This window comes from Rattus norvegicus, chromosome 9 (assembly GCF_036323735.1).
Source record: "Rattus norvegicus strain BN/NHsdMcwi chromosome 9, GRCr8, whole genome shotgun sequence".
Lineage (NCBI taxonomy): Eukaryota > Metazoa > Chordata > Mammalia > Rodentia > Muridae > Rattus > Rattus norvegicus.
The window spans coordinates 89,118,266-89,138,424 of record NC_086027.1 but is presented as its reverse complement, the minus strand read 5'-3'; the positions used below and the strand labels follow the sequence as shown (position 1 = coordinate 89,138,424).

General features: G+C 43.1%; 1 protein-coding gene and 1 long non-coding RNA gene across 3 annotated transcripts in view; one reads left to right on the top strand and one right to left on the bottom strand.

The window, feature by feature from the left end:
* Nucleotides 1-16,277: 16,277 nt before the first annotated feature.
* LOC134480395 (uncharacterized) lies at nt 16,278-19,500 on the bottom strand. The gene is made up of 2 exons (XR_010054822.1): nt 19,270-19,500; nt 16,278-17,362 (listed from the first exon to the last, which is right to left on the bottom strand). It is a non-coding gene; the product is annotated as an uncharacterized LOC134480395 (long non-coding RNA).
* A 149-nt stretch (nt 19,501-19,649) lies between these two features.
* The window catches only part of Cul3 (cullin 3), a 77,789-nt gene continuing 77,279 nt past the window's right edge, over nt 19,650-20,159 (top strand). Inside the window, exon 1 of one of the 2 annotated variants that reach the window (XM_017596376.3) lies at nt 19,650-20,152. Coding sequence is in view for 1 of the 2 variants with exons in the window: in NM_001106923.2 (NP_001100393.2) it covers nt 20,087-20,152 (66 nt within the window). In the remaining variant the exon portion in view is untranslated. The remainder of the gene's footprint in view (nt 20,153-20,159) is intronic. The other variant, NM_001106923.2, reaches the window with a different exon arrangement.

Here is a 20,159-nt window from a genome sequence, read left to right as displayed (position 1 = left end):
GCCTGAACGGGAGAAGTGCTCATGGATAGAGACCAGAGAATTCTGGAAACCATCCTGTACTGTAAAACAGAAATGTCTGTCTCTGGGTCTGTGCAGAAAGTGGAAAATTCTATTCTAGAGTCCTGGACAAACAACCTTGGAAAGTTACTTAACTCTATGCTTTCAAGTCTCCTCCCATGAAAATAGCTATATCTCTTACGAGGATCTCACGGGAGTTGCCCTGGGGCCTTACTAATCTGCCACAGTTATATTAACACGTGAGAAAAATAAACCTTGTTTAATCATTACGCCATTGTAGAACTGTATTTTCCATTTTAGCTACATTGACGTTGAAATTTCTCAGCCGTTATAAATTGCATATTTACCAATCAAATGTTCTAGGATTCTGAAGGCTCTAATTAGAGCACACGCAGAATAGAATTGACCTTATTAGTGATTTCTAAATGTGCAGTTCAGTCATATTAAACACATCCATACTGCTGAGTAACCATCCCCACCATCCGTTTCCAGGAAGTCATTTCACAGTGCAAACTTGACAGCCTAGACTCACTAAACAATAACTCCCAATTTTCTTCCCCCCAAGCCCTCGGTACAAACAAAATTTTGCATTCCACCTCTGTGAATTTCACTATGCCAAGTACCTCCTATAAGTAGAGCCACACGGGGTTGTTACTTTTGCAGCTGGCAAAACACTTACACTGCAGAGTGTTTCAGAATTTCGGAGTTACATCCCATTGTTCCTATTTGCTGCATTTCCCTCAAGCATGCATCTGCTGAGGATACTGGGTTGCTTCCGTGTTTTGTCTTTTGACACTCATGGCTCTATGAGCATGGTAAAGTACACTCACATCTCTTCCAAGGTCTTGCCTTGAGCTGCTTAAGGTAGAGAGGTCACGTGGGAATTCTACTTCACACTTCTGGTCATAACAGCTACACCATTTTACATTCCCACCAACGGTGCAGAAGGGTTCCGAATTCCTCACATCTTTCCCAACAGTTGCTGTTTTCCATGTTGCCTGATTATGCCTAACAGCCATCCTAATGGGTGTGAGGTGGCCTTTGTGTACGGTTTTCATTTGAACTTTCCAACAGATTAATGGCTAGAGCATCTTTTCATGTGCTAATTGGCCATTTGTATCTATTCTGTGGAGAGATGTCTATTTAAGTACTCTTTCCAGCTTGTTTGGCTTGCCGTTGTTTTTTTGAGGGTTAGGAGCCCCTCAATACATACATATTGGACATTTCTTTTCAAGCACCTATTTTCAACCATCCTGTGGGTTGCCATTTCCTCTGTGTCTTATGATGAAAAAAAAATGTTTGAATCCAACTTATTTTCATTCTTCTGTTACCTGGGTGTTTGATGTCACATTCGAGAATTTGTTGCCAAATAGCCAGTGTTGTGCACAAACAGGCAGACTTGTGTAAGCATGTGGAGGTCAGAGGACAAGATCTGAGTGTTGTTCTTCCCCTGCCAGATTTCTTGGGATCAAGGGCAGGTTATCAGGCTTGGTGGAAATGTCTTTGCCCACCATCCATCTCACCAGCCCTGGCTCCATTTTTAAAGAGGTTTTCACTGTTATTTTGTTTTGTTTAATTTTCTTTTTCATTCAGTGCTGGGAACTGAATCTAGAACCTCATACATGCTATACAAATACTCCACTACTGGTCTGTACCCCCAAGCCCCTTAGAAGGGTTTAAATAATAGTGCATTTATATCTTTAACTCAATTTGTTTTTAAGAGGTTTATTTTTCCAGGCTAAATCTGTAGCTTAGATGTGCCTGAATTCACACACACACACACACACACACACACACACACACACACACACAGATGCATTATGTGGTGATGAGAATGCCCGTGTGTTGCGTGTGCATCCTTGTGCATGTACTTGCATGCACACAATGTCCAGGGTATCACTTGCTGCTAGAAATTGAAAAAGATCTTAATAGCAATATGGGCGTCGGGGGGAACAGGTCTATCAGACAGGAAAGGCTAACAGCAAAACAAAGAAATAAAAAATTAGCATTTTAAGACAGGAAAAATCATTCCGTGCTTAACACATACGATGAATAGTAGGCTATCCTCCAAATGATGACTCAGAGGGTATGTGTCCCTTCCTCCTTGTGCCATCTGTCATAAACGGCTTTGAAGGCTGCCATGTCCTTCCTGTCAAGCTGGTAGAAAGGGACAAAGACAGCAAAGAAGCCAAGCTGACTCTTAACCAGGCTATTCCGGAGACGACACAAATAGCTCGGACTTTGTTTTGTTGGCCTAGCACTGGTCACCTGGTGTTAGGGTCTGACTATGAGATGCCACCTAAAAGACTTGGTCCTCAGCTGGTGGATTCCATTTATTGAGAGGTGATTGGATCACAGGGGCTCTGACCTAACCATTGAACTCATCCACTGACAGATTCATAATTTGATGCTCTTATGGGAAGGGACGAAGTTTTCCCAGGTGAGGGCCTATTTGTAGTACAGAGGTCACCAGAGGCACGCTTTCGGGGGATATGTGTGGTCCTAGGCCCTTCTCTGTCTTCTCCTCTGTTACCTGGCTGCCATGAAGCAAGCGACCCTTCTTTGCCACGTTTTTGAGTCATCATGATTCCGTGTCACCTCGAGCCGAAAGCAATGACTAAGCAAACCATGAACCAAAAATAAATCTTTCCTCTTTGTAAGTTTCCTCAAGTATCTGTCACAGTGCTGCAGATCTGATTAGCATGTGTGACCATGTCAAATACAAGACAACTAGAAAATGTAGTGGCTGCAAGCACATGTGGTTTCCATTGACTCTTCTTGTAGCATAGTAGTTGGTTACCCACCACAGCAAATGAGAAGACGGGAGGTGTTTTGATTCGTTTTTTTAAACTGATAAGTGCTGTAGTGAAAAACACACACTGGACTTTGAGGATTTACCATAGAAAAGAGAATGCAGATACCTCAACAATTTTAAATTTAAATTGATATAACATCACTGACATTGATATAGATAATATTATTTAAGTTTATTTCCTCTTTTTCTTTTCCTTTTTTAAAATAGGGTTTCTAGAAACCTTTAAACTGTATAAGGAAGCAGGACATGGTGGCACATGGCTTTGATCCCAACACTCAGGAGGTGGAGGCTGGTTGATTTCTATGAGTTCTAGAACAGCCAAACTACATAGTGAGACCTTGTCTTTAAAAAAATAATAATAAGTTTACTTAAGTGGCTCACATGTTATCTTTTGGGATTATGTTCTTGTGGAAGTCAGCTTCTATGTCAGGCAGACTACCTATTTACCTATTTCATGAGCGGGAAACACTTTGGAGCCATTCTAGAGTCAAGATGTGTGTAGTCAGAATTTTGGGGCTTTGGTTTCCTTAACAAAAACACAGAAATAGGAATGTGCTTTTGTTTATTCCAGATGTGGGGCTGTGGGGTGACTTCAGATTGTCCACAGCAGTTGATTATGATTTGCCTGGCACTCTAGCAGGTGTGCAATTTTGCCAGTCACGGATAGTTTCTGTGACTGTGTGACATTTTGGAATTCTGAGGACTTTTCAGAGAGAGAGAAGGTGTGGGTGTTGGTGGCTTCTTGGTTGTTGTTGGTCACTGTTAGTAGAAGTTTGCTAAGTAATGGAATGCAAAGAAAAAACAATGACAAGAAGAAATTAGATGTCCTGATGGCGAAGTTCACAGCTTGCCCCAAGGAACTCGATGCCTCTAGTCAGCAGGAAGCAGTCTAACAATAATGCTGCCCCCTTTCCGACTCCCAACCATTCAGAGATCTCTTTTCTTTCCTCTCTATTCTTTTTATTTTTCTATCTAGTGGTAGGGGTTGAAAGGGTGGAAGAGAAGGGGCGGAGAAGGATGGAAGGAAAAAGAACCTACTAAGTAGCTAAAGACCAGTGGGAGTGTATAGCTGGGTGTGATGGTACCATGTGCAAGCTGAGCATCCCACATGTTGATGCAAGCTCTAGGGCTGCCTGTTCTACACATGTGTGCCCCAAACAAACCAAGATGCATGCTATGCCTTCTCCACTCCCTGGACCTGCGTGCGTAATCACCGGACTCTGTCTTGCTACCTATTTTTGTGTGCACGTGAGTTGGGGCAGGGCATGACCTCGTGTGGGTGTAGACATCCTGGGGAGGACAGAGCACCTCAGGGATCATTCTTCCTCATCTACTACCATCTTGTTTTTTGAGTCACGGTTCCCCCCCAGCCTGGGACTAGTTGATTAGGCTGGGGTGTCCAGCCAGCAGCCTGGGATCTTCCCCTTCTTGGCCTTTCCAATGCTGAGATTACAAGAAGGTACCATTGTGCCTGTCTTTTTACAAGGATCCTGGGGTTAGACTTGGAATCCTCATGCTTCTGTGGAATACACTTTATAGACTGAGTGTTCTCTCTCAAGCTCCCCCACCCCTACCTGGTTTTACTTAGCCTTCCTTCTCCTGCCTTTGTCTGTCTATCGTGTCTCCACCAGTTTGCTGTATCCAACAGTGCATCGTCATATGGTTTACTGCCCACTTACAAGAATCAATGGAAGCGGGCTCTCAAAAAGAGAATAGGGTTAGGACAGACAAATGGGGTGGCTTGCTCAGCATGGCAAGCGTGTAGACATAATATTTGGCAGCTTGGCAGCTGTTAACCTTCCCCACATCAAAAGCATCAAAGTAAGAGCTCTGTTGAATAGGTGACACATTTAATCTGAGGGTATATTATTTAAGGTATGTCATTACTAAAGAAAACATGTAACTGATCTTTCTTTCTAGGGCTTGTACCGATGCCCAGAAACAGTCAACATCTCTGACAAGCCTTGATTACTAACAGTACAGCTCAGATGGCAGGAAACTCATAGAACATCAGATTTGGCCCATAAGACTCTGCTTATAAAACCACATGCATTGATTATGAGAGGGCACAAAATAAAGAAGGGGGCTAAGGAGGTGACTCGGTGGTTAGGAGTATTGACTGTCCTTCCTGAAGACCTGGCTTTGATTTCTGCTGCCACCCAGCACACATGTGGTACATAGACATACATGCAGGCAAAGCACCCATACATATAAAAAATAACTTTTTAAAAAGGGTCACTGATTTAAAAATAGTTATAAATGGGTAACGTACTGCCAAACACAACTCTATCTGAGGGTGGACACTTTAATGTCTATCATCACTCTCAGTGGTTTAAAACTGTCTCCAGGTTGTCCCTGCTAGACTATGTGTCCTGCAAACATCACATTATATTTTCTCAAACACTTAGGTACCAGATAACACTGTACTGGATTCATTCTCATCATTAACCCTTTAGCAGAAATAGATCTTTCGAATGTCATAGTTCACCTAGAAGAAACAATGAGGCCTTTGAGGAATGGAATAGAAGAAGAGTGATTTGATTGGAAATATAGGATTCGTTTTGTTTCAGAGTATGTCCAAAGAAGAGGACATTGGAACATAGGGTAATTAGGATGTGGGCTCGGATCCTGGGTATCTAGGAGGGAAAGACATGTGTGTTCTGATGCTGATGGACCGTGAGCTGGACCACTTTCTTAGCCTGATCTGAGGCTATGATCTTCAGAGCCACTGAGCCATGCTGAGCCTCCTGAGGCTGCTCACGTCAGTCTCTCCAAAACTGACAAGGGAGTAAGAAAACAGAACCTAAAATTACTGTTACATTGTTTTCAATAATCACATATATTCAATAAATGACTATTTTAAAACATCTGTTGCTAATATATTATTTTAATAAATACACACTTATTAAAAGAATCTTTGAAATGTCTGAAAGCCATAAAGATTTGGATTTAATTTATTCATAGTTTACAAAAGCTTGGTGATTTCCTATCAGTGCTGTTTGGCTAATAGTACAAATTTATCTCAAATGAAAGTTAAGTAGCCTTCCTAACGTTCTGAGCATTCTGGTGAATTCTGTAGTTAATATCATGTGGATTCACGGGAGTCTAACACAGATGATATGTAATGCTAAGAAAATGAATTTGAAACATGCTTCTCTTGGGCTAAAGAAATGGCTCATGGAGTAAGAGTGCTGGCCACTCTTTCAGCGGACCTGGGTTCAATTCTCAGCACCCACAGGGTGGCTTACAACCATCTGTAACTCTAGTCTTAGGGGATCTGACATTCTCCTCTGACCTCTGTGGGCATGGGGTACAGACATACATGTAGGCAAAGTACCCATAGACATAAAATTTAAATAAACATACTTCTGTTTTATATTTTCATTCACATTTTAGAGGGGAAAAATGGAGACTGATGCTACTGTGTTACTGACACTTCAAACAAGTTTTAATTAGTTTTCCTGACAGACAGTAAATCTTTAAATTAAACAGTTCAGGAGTGCTCAGCCCCATAAATCCTCTAAGGAAATTTAAATAGAAATAAGCTTTAAATACATCATTCTTGGTGCTTCCCCGAGGGCAGCCAAAGTTGCCCCTTGACACATGTCAAACATAAATATGCAGGGAATCTCCCAGAGTCCATTACAGACATTTAGCAAAATAACATGTCATTATGTTAAGGAATTAAAAGTCAAACTCTCATGTCAGAGAATAGCACACACAAAATACCAAGCAGGGAATCAATGCTGTGCTCTTCTGTAATAAAAGCCAACATTTCCCAAGCTCTCATGAAACCGCGGCCTGTTTTAAAGTCTTTTCCATTATTTTAATATTTAATTCTTTTACCAACCTTATATAATGGTACTAATATCGTTTCCATTCTACAGATGGGAAAACAGTACATTAAACATCTTTGGGAGTTGGGGATTTAGCTCAGCGGTAGAGCGCTTGTCTAGCGAGTGCAAGGCCCTGGGTTCGGTCCCCAGCTCCGAAAAAAAGAAAAAAAAAAAAAAAAAGAACATCTTTGAATAATACCCTAAGAATATACCACCAGAGAAAATTTGCCGCAAAGGCTCGAAGTGTGCCTATTACAATTTTTTTAAGCTTTAGCCACACAGTATACATGTTCTTCACTTCCAACTGCCATGGCCTGCTGCAACCTTCTTTGTGCTATGCAAGATTGCCTAGCGTTCAGGACTAGAATCACAACCCGACCCAGGAGCCCTCGACAAATGACAAGGAGGATCTGATATACCATCTCCCAATTCCCTTACTTGTGGGTCAAATGGCTTTGACGTTCACATTTCATGTTGGCCACCAAGAGCTCTGCTTTAGCTGTCCACATTATAAATTCACTGGAAATCCATAATGTACCCAGCTCTTTCTATTTGCCTTCTTTTTTCTTTTTTAAACATTTATTTATTTTATTTTATCTGTATGGGTGTTTTTGCATTTATGCATATATGTGTATCGTGAGTGTGGAGGCAGTGCCTATGGAGGCTAGGAGACGGGGGTTAGGGGTTAAGGGTTAAGGGTTAGAGTTAGGGGTTAGGGTTGGGGGTTAGGGTTAGGGTTGGGGGTTAGGGTAAGGGGTTAGGGTTAGGATTAGGGCTAGGGTTAGGGTTAGGGTTAGGGGTTAGGGTTAGGGATTAGGGGTTAGGGTTAGGGTTAGGTGGTTGTAAGCTACCACGGATGTTGTGGTTATTATTATTGCAGGGTTTGCCACATCCCCTGTTTTGGCTTTATCTATCTTTTAGGTGTTTCTACTCCACTGAGACCTTATAATCCCCAAATAAAAGTTACTAAAACCTTTAGATCTGTAATAAAATTTAAAGCACCAGAGCTGGTCAGATGTCACCCTCTATGCTATTTTGTCTTCTTCCCTGTGGAGATGTCTGAGACATGACTTGCCTTTTTCCTCCTGGACCACTCCTGCTCCATCAGTCCAGCCCTCATGGCCGTGTGCTCTATCCACGATGACCCCTTCCTTTTTTCTCCTTCCTCCTGGTCCCAACTGCAATCCTGGGAATCTTTTCCCTGCCCACATCTCTTTTGTCCTGGTCAGGCTATAGGCATCTTTGTTAACCAATCAGGGGTAACTTGGTGGGAAAGTTTACATAGCCTGGGTTGGTGTATGTGAGGATCTCCTTGTCGGGGGCAGCCAGCTCTTGGGGTCCAGTATTTAACATTTGAATACACAGCAGCACCAGCCTAACCCACACTGCACATGTGGGTGCTGGGAACTGAACCCGAGTCCTCTGTGAAAGTGAAATACTCTTAGTCACTGATCCTTCTTTCTGGATTCTAGTCTTCTTACTTTCTTACTACATAGCAGTGATTTCTAAGGTCATCATAGTCATGTTCTTGTGTTGGGGTCAATTTCTGGCAGAACGGACAGTAAAGGAGGGCCCTTGCCAGGATTAAACTAAGATAGTCTAGCCGTGGGGGCTGTTCTTTACCATTGTGAGATATTATCTGTTATCCAAAATCTGGTGTACATGTTGCAGAAAGTCTCTCACAAAATGACAGGAAGGAGAATTATTGCACCCACATCATGTATAACTTTTCGTCAAGTGCCAAGAAAAAATCAGAACTTTGACTCCTCTTTCTCTGTGTCAGTTATTGTTTGTCACACTGTGACAAACGCCTAGCAAAGGTAACCTAAGGACGGATGGGTTGGTTCTAGCTACCACTTCATACAGTCCATTGTCATGGGAAAGGCACAGTATCAGGGTGATTATGGGACTGGTCACATCTCATCTACAGTCAGGAAGTAGAGAGAAGTAAATGCTGATCTCTCTCTCTCTCTCTCTCTCTCTCTCTCCTCTTTCACTTTTTAGATTTATTTTTATATTTTCTTATTTGTATATCTGTATTGTGTGGTATGTGTGTGGAGGGGTCCACAGAGGTCAGAAAGGTGTCATATTTGCTGCAGTCAGGATACAGGCTGTTATGAGCTACCCATCATGGGTGTTGGATGTCCCTAAGATGACATCTTAGCCTGTGAACAATATCTTCAGCGCCATCTTTTTTTTTCTTTCTTTTTTTTTTTTTTCTTTTTCTTTTTTTCGGAGCTGGGGACTGAACCCAGGGCCTTGCACTTGCTAGGCAAGTGCTTTACCACTGAGCTAAATCCCCAACCCCCATCTTTTTTTTTCTTAAACATTTATTTATTCGTGTGTGTGTGTGTGTGTGTGTGTGTGTGTGTGTGTTGTGTCCCCATCATATTCATAAAGACATAAAAGTGGTGGATGATGGCTAAGAGTTTTTTTTTTCTTTTATCAACTATCAAAATCATCTTGTTGAGCGCTTACCTAGGAAGCGCAAGGCCCTGGGTTCGGTCCCCAGCTCCGAAAAAAAGAACCAAAAAAAAAAAAAAAATCATCTTGTTAAATCTTGGGGCAAGTACCTTTACCCAATGAGCTGTCTTGCCAGGCCCTGGCCTTCCCTTTTTCTTCATCCTGAAATCTCTGTCTATGCAATGGTGCAATCCACATGCAGGGTAAATCTTCCCTCCTCAATTAAACCTCATTAGATAGGGACTTACAGATATACCCAGAGATTTGTTTCCCAAGTGAATTCAAATCCAGTCAATTTGATTATGAATAGAAACACTGGCTAGTGAATTTGCATGGCACAATTAAATAAAGGCTGTTAGACAACATGAGGTTCCTGGATCAGAGACAGAGAGTTTCTTTGTACTCTATAGGTAGCTTCCACATTTGCACTGGCACCCCAACATATGTTTCCATCAGGGTAATGGAAGTGAGTGTAGACAGCTGGATGTGCAGTTGTATAGTGGGTACGAAACCCTAAGCTAAGGAAGTTAATCCTTTAAGATAGTATATTTGGTTACTGTTCTACTGCTGTGAATAGACTCCTGGGACCAAAGCAACTTCTAAGGGACAACATTTCATGGGTCCTTGCTTACAGTTTCAGAGGATTAATACATGGCTACCATTGTGCGGAGCATGGCATCAGACAGGTAGACATGGTGCTGGAGAAGTAGCTGAGAGCTCACAATGGATCTGAAGTGGCAGGCAGAGAGCGGGCGGGGGAGGGGAGGAGAAGGAGCCGGAAGGGAGACTGGGCTTTGAAACCTCAAAGCCCACTCCTAGTGACAGCCCTCATCTAACAAGGCCAAACTCCTAAATCTTCCCAAAGAGTTGCACTAACTAGGACCAAACATTCAAACATTTGTACTTATGAGAGCCATTCTTATTCAAGCCATCACATACAGACATGTATGTATGTATGTATGTATGTATGTATGTATGTATGTATGTTCTGAGAGAGAGAGAGAGAGAGAGACAGACAGACAGACAGACAGACAGACAAACTTCAAAGGTGTTATTCAACAATCCTCACAAAACAATTTGAAAGACGTGCACCGGCTGGTGCTATGGCTCTGTCGGCTGAGTGCAGACTTCACTTCGCATACACAAAGCCCTAGGCTTGATCTCAAGCACCACATAAAACCGGGAGCAGCTATACACAACTGCTGCCCCAGTACTCAGGAGGTAAACACAGAAGGATCCGAAATTCAGTCATCTTTGGCAACATCTTGGGAAATGTGAGGCAAGACTGGGGTGCGTGAGACACTGTCACAGAAAAAGGAATGAAAGAGAAAGAAGGCAGGAAGGAAGGAAAGAAGGGAGAGAGGAAGGCAGGAAAAAGGAAGCGAGGAGGGAGGGGATGAAAACAAAGAAAGGGAAGAGGGAGGGAGGGGGGAGGGGAGGGAGGGGGGAGTGAGAGAAGGCAGGAAGGAGTAGTACAGGGCAATACCCAGAGCCATGGAAAATCATACTTCAACACTGAAATCAAGAAATACGTTCAGGGTTTTATCACAAAATAAAGCCCCATACCGTGCATGACAGAGATGGCGAAACAAATTGCAAAATTTTAAGAATGTTTTTTGTTCTCAGGTTTTATAGTTTTAATTTAAAAACAAACACATTTATTTTTCTTTAATGCTCACAATAAACCTACTACTGACTGCAATGAAAGTTAGGCCTTTATAATTGAGGCGAATACCTCGGATACCTCGGAAATATGCCATTTGTTTTATTTAATGTTCAATTTCTCCCTTTCTGTCTTTTTAGGGTGGTTTATACGATGTAAACCAGCCACTGTTGGAGCTAAAAACAAAGGAAAGCTGTGGGCTTAGAATTCAGCTTCAAGAAAACCTCTGAGAATTACCCGGGCTGCGGCATTTTCACCCACACGGCACAATATATATTTGTTTCGGGAATTTGTGCATTTTCCAGTAAAGGAACATGCATAATTTGAGCACTTTTCAAAGCTTGAGCTAATGTTCCACTTTCAGACACCCCGTGGATAGCATCAGGGTGGCTCTGTTTATGGCCTGGTTGATACCTGAGAAAGGATACACACCAAGTTCTACCATATCAAAGCATAGCAGAACTGCATTGTAAATTTGTTATGTTAAGAAATCCTAAAGCAAATCCATTTGGGGAGAAACAACAATACACTGTGGTAAATAAATGCCCTAGTGAGTGGGTAAAGTCTTAGAGACTTTCTAGAAACTCTGGGATCCTAGTGATAATGGAGTGTGTGGGGGGGGTGGGTATAGGGAGCAGGAAGTGGAGAGATTAAAATTCTGATGTTGAGGGGCACTCTCACAGGGCAGCTGAGACACATCAAGATTCTCTTGTAATTTTCCCATCTGGCCACATGCAATGCAATTTGTCCAAATCCATAAAATTCCCAGTCTTCAGCGAAGAGAAGTACCATTATAGTTAGTGAAAAAAACAGTATCAATTAAGCATATATAGCCTACTATATAAGTAGATATATCTACTTTTCTGGCAAATTAATTCATTTTGCTCCAAAACTTGAAAACTTACTTCCTTTCTCTAATATGCCGAGAAGAACATACTCAACAAAACTACATCTTCTCCCCTTAATTTGCATTTTTCAGTATAGAGAGATTGTGGTCCTGAACAAAGGCCCTGAGAAAGTAAATGGAAATGCACAAGGATGCAAATAGCAGGAAAACTGCACCAAACATAGCCCAACCCCAACTCTGGCTCACCAGTGTTTCCTGTAGGCGATACTTTGTTGCCTAGGCCATTCTTTGTTACTTTGGGCTGCTGTGCTATCCGGTTGACTTGATTCCCTCACAGTCAGGTCCTCTCACTAAGTCAGCTGAGCTTGTTTCTGAGATTCTGATCATTTAAGACTCAGCTACATAGTGTACTAATGCTAACTTCAGCCTGGATCACAGTTTCTTTTTACAAAGCAAAGGGAAGACCCATTAGACAGGTCAGAGCGTGAAGGCCCTGCACACTCCCTGCTGGGGTTCCAAACCAGCTGTGGTTGTCTGAGCCTGGGCAAACTGCTTTCCTCTGTTGAGTGATGCCTACTGCTACATTTTGAACCCATCACTCAAAAGTACAACAAAAATTCCATCAGTATCTTAGATATAGTAGCTGCTACAGCTGTTGCTTCTGCCACTGCTGCCGCCCCCTCCTCCAGAACTCCTTCTCTTCCTCCTCCTCTTCCTCTTCCTCCTCCTCCTCACCCTCCTCCTCCTTGTCCTCCTCCTCTTCATCGTCGTCCTCCTCCTTCCCCTTCTCCTCTTCTCCCTTCACAGTAACATCTGTGGTGAGACTTGGACTTGTAGGTATAGAACGCTTGAGATAAACTCTCAGTTTTTTGATCCCTAACTTTTATGCATTTCATCCCATCATCCTACAGCATTGGACCAAAAGCCCAAACAGATGACCTAACCAAAAAACCACAAACCAACCAACCAACCAATAGTAGAAAACAACAGACTCTGGAATTGAACAGGCCTGAAATTAGTTAAAAAGGGATTGAATCCTCTTGTCCTGACTTACTTAAATGGAGCCTCTAAGTAGGACACTTAACTTCCCTCAGATTGGGTAAGTTGCTGAGCCTGTCTGAGATGACTTTCTTACCTGTAAAATGAGGCTCACTATGGACCAGGAGGCAGACTTGGCTAAGTGCTTATTATTCACAGGGTCCTGAATAAGAGCACATCATGTTTCTTATATCAATTTCATAACTACTATGGTAAGTACCGCTATCACCCTTCTTTACTCATGAACTCTCGTGTCCTTCAACTAACGGAACCCTGCACTCTTCACTACCATAAGAACACTCAGCTGCAGTGGTGGTGAGGAAGACGCAGACAAAGCAGTCATGGAAGAGGCACAGAAAGACAGACCTCCCTTCACTCATAAAAGCCTCGTGAGAGGAGAGCACCGGAAACTGTGTCGTTTTCTTTACAGGAAGTTAACGTCCTCTCAACAGAAGCAACAAGATTACAACTGACCTGGATGCAATACTAACATATTTCCAAAGGACAGTTTGCTGATTATGGCCACCTCTTCATATCTTTGGAGAACACAACAGTAGGGTGGCCTCAAGAATCTGAGTGGTTTTGGACTGGCACACATGTGTGACTCAGGCAAGCCTAAATATTTCAGAATAGCTATTGTAACTGTGAACAGGTTCACTGAGATGTAGAGACATTGGGTCTGGTCTTGAGTGGCTTCATTAACCTAGCTGCATGGCTGTTTGTTGGCTTGCTTGCTTTAGTTGACAAGTTGTTTAAAAATAGATTGATTTTTAAAATGAAGAAGTAGGCAAAGAGGCCTCCTCAGCTTCCAAATTACACTGTGGGCTAACCACTGTGCTTCCATTTGACTCTGGCTACCCTAGTCCACAAAACAAAAGGAAACCGGGAATGAGACTTTGCTAAATGCCGCTGAAAGAGAAGGCCAGAGAGGCCTCTGTCATGTCCAGGTGGGGAGTTTCACCTCTCTTTGAGTCTTCGGCTATGATGCGTTTCTCCTCTCTTTGGTCTTAGCATTTGTATATGAGAGCTCTCCTTACAGCATAGTTGGATTTTAATTCTCTCCTTCCCCCCCCCCCCGCCCCCATAAACCTTCAATGCATTACATTTGCATTGCCATTTGTAATCTCTTCAAAGGAGATAACTATAAATAAGGGTGTGTTGTACTAACAGGTAATAGTGGTGTACTTGTAGGACCTATATCTTTCCCCAGTGACTAGAATTTGGCGTGTTTATTTCTCCTTCCATCTAGTGAGGTACACTAGGCATGTAACCTAGTCTTCCAGTGAGTCATGGCAGATTATCTCCAGGTCTGTCTCTGGGAAGCATTCTCTGCTCACAGCACCTGTAAGAGTAAGTTTCCCTCTGGCCCAGTGATTCTTAACCTTCCTGATGTGCGACACTTTAATACAGTTCCTAATGTTTTAGTGACCCATAACCATAACATTATTTCATTGCTACTTAATACATGTAATTTTTGCTATTGTTATGAATCACAATGTAAATATCTGATATGGAGCCCCCAAAGGTCATGACCCCATAGGTTGAGAATCACTGCTCTAGCTTCAATTTAACGAGACAATCATACATATTGTGACTATACCTTGCCACTAGCCAGCGGAGGAGGCTGGGGCTCCCAAAACTGTCACCTAAATGTACTGTATCGGGGTTGCAAGCTGACTCTGGGCTTCACGTTGGGTAAGACAGTCATCTGATTGTTCTTACACCAGTCAGAGTTGGGTTCTCTGTCTTGGTATGGAAAGCAGTTTAGCTGATTCAGATACACTATACTCTGCATAGACAATATTAATAGTTAACAATCATCTCATATGATGTATTTTCTCTGGCTACTCATCTATTGCAGTCAAATAACCACAACGATTGCTAATTTTCTCTGTGTTCACAGAAACATCCGTTATTGATACACAGGAGAGTTGGCTGGTTGTTTTGAATCTTCTTTATGCTTTCCACGTGACATAGCATCGTGCCAGCTGTGTAAATTCATCCAAAACAGCGTTGGATAAGTTGCTCAAACAAAAGGAAGGAAGGAAGGATGGGCGGGAAGAAGGGAGGGAGGAAGAGAGTAAAGAAGGAAGGAGTGAGGGAGGAAGAAAAGAATGAAGAAAGGAAGGAAGGAAAGAAGGAAGAAAGACAGGTCGGTCTGGGCACAATTATAAGATAGGCTATCTTCTTCACACTAGAGATGAAAATCACCTCAGGGTGCTAAGGGATGGCTTGGTGGGTAAGGGCACAGGCTGAACAAGCAGGAGAGCCCAGAAGCTGAGGAGCAAGTGAAGGCCAGCCACCACGCAGAGTCTAGCTTATTTGCTGCCACTGTCCCCGAATGGACTACCTGGTGTCCTTGAGTCATCCACTCAAAGGTTTTAAGATGGATCTGATTATCTCTATCACTTGTGCACATCCTCACACTGAAGGATCCGTGAAGCCACTTTGGCTACCAGGGTTGGTAGTGGTAACTGCTATCTACTAAGACTACACACATCCGGTCAGAAATTCCCCTTAAAACAAAAGACTAGGAAGCTAATCAGAAGCATGCCTTCCCCCATGAACAAACACCACTGTCTTTCTCACCATAATTAATTTAGCTAAATGTGTTGCCACCTTAACAATTCAAGCATCTGAAGTTGCTGTTCTAAGAAACCTGAAGGTTCATGTAGGAATAGGCACTTTTCAATGAGAATTTCAGCCACAGAGAAGTAGCACTCCTAATACACCTATACATAAATATTCTTGTTTGAGTTTGTTTGTTTGTTTGTTTAGCTCAGTTAAATGTGAAGTTGTCATTTTAACAAGATGTCCATGTTGCCACCATCTCAAACTGCCCATTCAGTGGGTAGATTCTTTATCCAAAATCCAGCCGCAAAAGAATGGCAGGATCCAGAATGTGGTGGCATAGAATCAACGTCTCTCTAGGATCTCATTATATTACCTAGGGGCCAGACATGGCTCCATTGGTTTTGATGTCTTTTAGTTAGTCAGTGTGAATTCTTTCCTACCAACTCGGCTTTAATTCGCTCACATTACGACTTCTACCAGCTCGGTTTCACTCTGAACAACGAAGACAAGAGCTTACTGAAGAAGTTTAAAAGAATAATGCTATTTTATTACCCTTGTTGGTGGCTAGTTTATACAATTACTAAATGTAGAATAAAATGTAGACAATTTGCTTTTATGGCTCTCTGGCACCATGCTATATCTCGACTACGAAATTACGTTACAAAGAATGAGCTGATGAGTTATAAATCTCAACATATACTTTAGCTGTCATGAATGCAAGCAGTGAACATTCATAATTGTCCCCTGGAGGCTTCTTGCCATTTTACTGTTACAATGTTATCGGTAAGAGGAAATTATTTTCCTTCGAAATAAAATCATGTGGAACGAGCTCAACAGTGATGGCTCAACAGGGTAAAAGAGCATGTGCTACAAGCCTGACAAGCTGAGTTCAAACCCCAGAATCCACATAAAGGTGAAGAAATATCAGCCAGTTGTCCTCTGGTCCCCACACATAATGTGTGTCCGTGCCCCTTCGCCCCTGCCCGCCACATACACACATGCTAATAAGTTTTTTTTAAAAAATCATATGAATGCAATGCCAATAATTTTTAATTGAGAATTTATATTCTGCCAAAATAATATATACATATTTTTATTCACAAAAGATTCACTTAGTGGAATAAACAGAACACTGTCTAAATCAATGACAAAGTTTCTAGAATTGTCCACCAGATGATATTTAGCATGAAAGTGTGTTGGACAATGGGGATGTGTTTTTTATGAAGTGATTAGGCATGTGGATTTTTCTTTAGTTCAAGCTGTAACTTCATTTTGTCTGCTTATAGGTGTCGTACACTTCTTGTCTCAGGACGTAAGAAGGAAAGGTAAACAGGAAAGGTGTATGGTCAAGTTTTGGTGCTTATGGTCAGTCTATTCTGATTTCCCTTTGATAACATGGCGTCTTACAATTCCATGTAAACGTGCCGTTAGTAGGCAGCTAAACAACTCCACATCTATTGACCTGAAATAGTTATTAGGAGACAAAGAAGACCTAGTCCCTTCATCAAGGCGTTGGGACTCTATTTCATCTGTCTTCTAATCTGAAAAGCATAGAACTTCCCTTACCATGGTCTTGGTCTGTTCAAAACCATAAAATTCTAATTGAACTGGTAGGCTGGAAGCTGATTTAATAACCAATATCTTTACAATCAAACATAGGAGTCTGCAGCACTGATTACAGTGGCTTGGTTTCCTGGATACCTAGAAACTCATGGCCAAAAAGAGGCTGTTGTTCCCTTTTATAGGCTCTTCGTACCTTATGGTGCTTTTTTACACACTGGGACTTAGAGGAGGGGCTGGCCCACCCAGCTGCCTGGCCTGACCTGTCAGACTGCATGTCCTCCTCTGGATAATGGATCTGGGGCCACCGTTTCCCTGTGTCAGGATACTGTCAGCAGGAGTAGGAATAACAACTGTCAGGCATGCAAGATCTAGTGTGTTTTACTGCAGTGTGCTTGCTCTGCTGGGAAGGTGGCCTGCTTGCACAAAAAGATAGTATCTTGTAAGGTCATCTTCTATTTGGAAGTCAGGGATCACCACGTGGCACGGAAGAATGGTCTACCAATATAGAAGTGTTTTTCATATATATTTTTCAGGACGCTGCTTCCCTAGAAAGAAAGAAAAAAAACCCCTCTGATTTCTGAAGTATACAGTAAGTTATTGCTCCATTCAGCTTGGGTTTGTGGTTCCTAATTGTGAGATATAGAAAAGGACTTTTATGCTCTATGATGGTGGGGCCCAACTCATTCATGCACTCTAGTACTTCACATGTATAGTAGCAACTTAGTAAATATTTGAACAACTGAATGAATGAACAAATAAATCAGCAAATTTCTCAATAATATTAATTCTGAAAAATTTTTGTAGTTTTTTTGGTGGTTAAAAAGTCTAAGAGTTGACAGTGATTCTTTTAAATGCCCCTAAATTTTGCTTAAGTAACGCAAACATGGAAATCTGTGTTTGTAGAGCAAATGAAAGTGGTCACATAGTTACGAGTGAATAGATAGGTCATAAGGTAGTTAACTCCTCTAGGTTTTGGTTGTTTCCCCAAGTTCATGGAAAAATGAGAAAGATTAGGGCAATGTGCTATTTTTCATAAGGCTAAACCTCTCAATGTAGAATAGTAGTTTTTGTTATTTTTTTTAAATTGCAAATAAAAACACCACCTTCATCAGACTCGATGATCTTCGAACTTGGCATTTAGAGGGGAAGCTGTGCAGCTTCACATTAAAATCTTACACTTTTATCCCACGACAGAATTATAACTAAAAATAAGACTTTTATCCTTCTTCATAACTTGTGTGCATTCAGTCCTTCCATATCCAGTGTTGCTTCCTTCTCCATACCCACATGCACATTTGACTGCATATTACAAATACTATTGGCTTTATTCTCATGAGAGAGAACATGCAGTTTCTTTTTTTCAGGGAAAGTTATACAGTTGATAAAGTGGCAGAGCTTAGATTAAAGCCAAAGGCTCAAAAAATGTATTTTTTAATAAGAGTCATGTGACAGGACAGCCAATAGAAAAAGGTTTCAATATTCTGATAATTATGGAAATGACGATCAGGTAGCATACTAGTTATAAACACCTATGCATCACTTACTCATCAGAGTCCTTCCTTGTTTTACTTAACTCATTCTTGATGCTTTATTTTTAGCTTAGCAAAAGCAACATTCTCCTTAAGCTTGTTTTAAATATTAAACGTTTTTGCTTTAAGTTTATTTTTCAAAGGGGCACTTCAACCAGCGAGAGCCCAAATGCATAACTCTGTAAGCTTAGACATTACAAATAATTTAGGGTCAATTCAACCATAAGTAAACAAGCTTTATCGAGTTTTCCATTTTTTATTTAGAGCTCAGCTTTCAAATATGGCTGTTAATCTTAACAACAGTTCATTCAAAATGGGAAGATCGGAAACTTTGGGAGAATCTCAGATTTCCCAGCGTCGTTGGAAACAGCAATTGAGCAAGTAGGTAAATCAGAAGTAGGATTCATTCTGAATTAGAAGCAAAAGGCAGTAGAATTGGACATTTCGACTATAGGATGATAAAAGAGGTCCCGAACAAATAAAAAATGTCTCCAAACCTACAGCAAGCTTAATGCCACGGTGATTTTGGTTTTAATGATATATACTGCTCTTGGAAATGGTCATATGTTTAACACAAATATTGTGGTACATCAGGCACTTGTTTTATTTCAATTCAAACAAAAACCGGGTTTTAACATTAGTGGGCTCTGGATTCTCCAGAAAGTACCAACTAATCAACAAGCCCCGGAGCTTGCGCAGTGTAAGAAAGCCGGGTTGACTCAATACTGAGGCGTTGCAACACCTAGCTAAATACAGGACACTGGTTTCATAGACTGCAGGTAACTCAGGCACAAACACTGCTTTCAGGTTTCTGGCGGGGATCAAGTACCCATCCCTAGGCCACGTGCCCTAGAAAAACACAGGAACAGTTCTAGGACATAGGAGCCTTCCTACTCGCACCCCACACCCTTTCCCCTGACTACCTGCAATCCGCTCGGGCCAAGCTCAGCCCCGCCAGCCCACAACAGAGCACTCCCCACTTCCCATTCGGAACTTCCCCCGCCCACTGCCCACGTGACACCTCACCTTCGCGCTCCACCAATCAGAAGCCACCTCCGCCTACCAGGGTCTCCGACGCTCCTCTTTTGAAAACGCAGCCTACGCCTCCTGCCCCAGGCCCCGCCCCCAGGGCGCTGACTACGCCCATTCCTAACTCCCCCCACCCCCCCTACTTCTCCCCGCGCCCTCCCTTCCCGGGCTTCGCCCCGCCCCGCCCCCGGCCTTGCGCCCGCCCTGATCTCGCGAGATCGGACGTGCCCGCCGCGGCCTCCCGCCTCCCCTCCCGTCCTCCCGCCCCCTCCCCCCATCTCTCCACTCTCCGCTCTCCTCCCTCCCTCCTCCCCCCTCCACCCTCTGGGCCGGATCTCGTCTCGCTGAGGCGGAGGAGGAGAAGGAGGAGGAGGAGGACGTTCGGCCTGCGCAGTGAGATGTTTGTCCGTCGCCGCCGCCGCCGCCATCGCGGAGGAGCGCGATAAAGGGAGCCGAGCCCGGCGCGAGGGGAAGCCCGCGGAGCCGCCGCGCCAGCGCAGCCCCCGGCCGAGCCCGAGCCGCCCGAGCCCGAGCCGCCGCCCCCGCCGCCGCGGCCGCCCAGGGGCCGGCCCGCCGCCCAGCCCAGCCCGGGGGCCGCGCCGCCGCCCCCCGCCGAGCCCCGCGGCCGCCCTCCCGCCTTCAATGTGACACCGGCGCCTCGGAGTGCGAGCCGCAGCCGCCGCCGCCGCCGCCGGGGAGGGGCCGAGCACCATGTCGAATCTGAGCAAAGGCACGGGCAGCCGGAAGGACACCAAGATGCGGATCCGGGCCTTTCCGGTGAGTC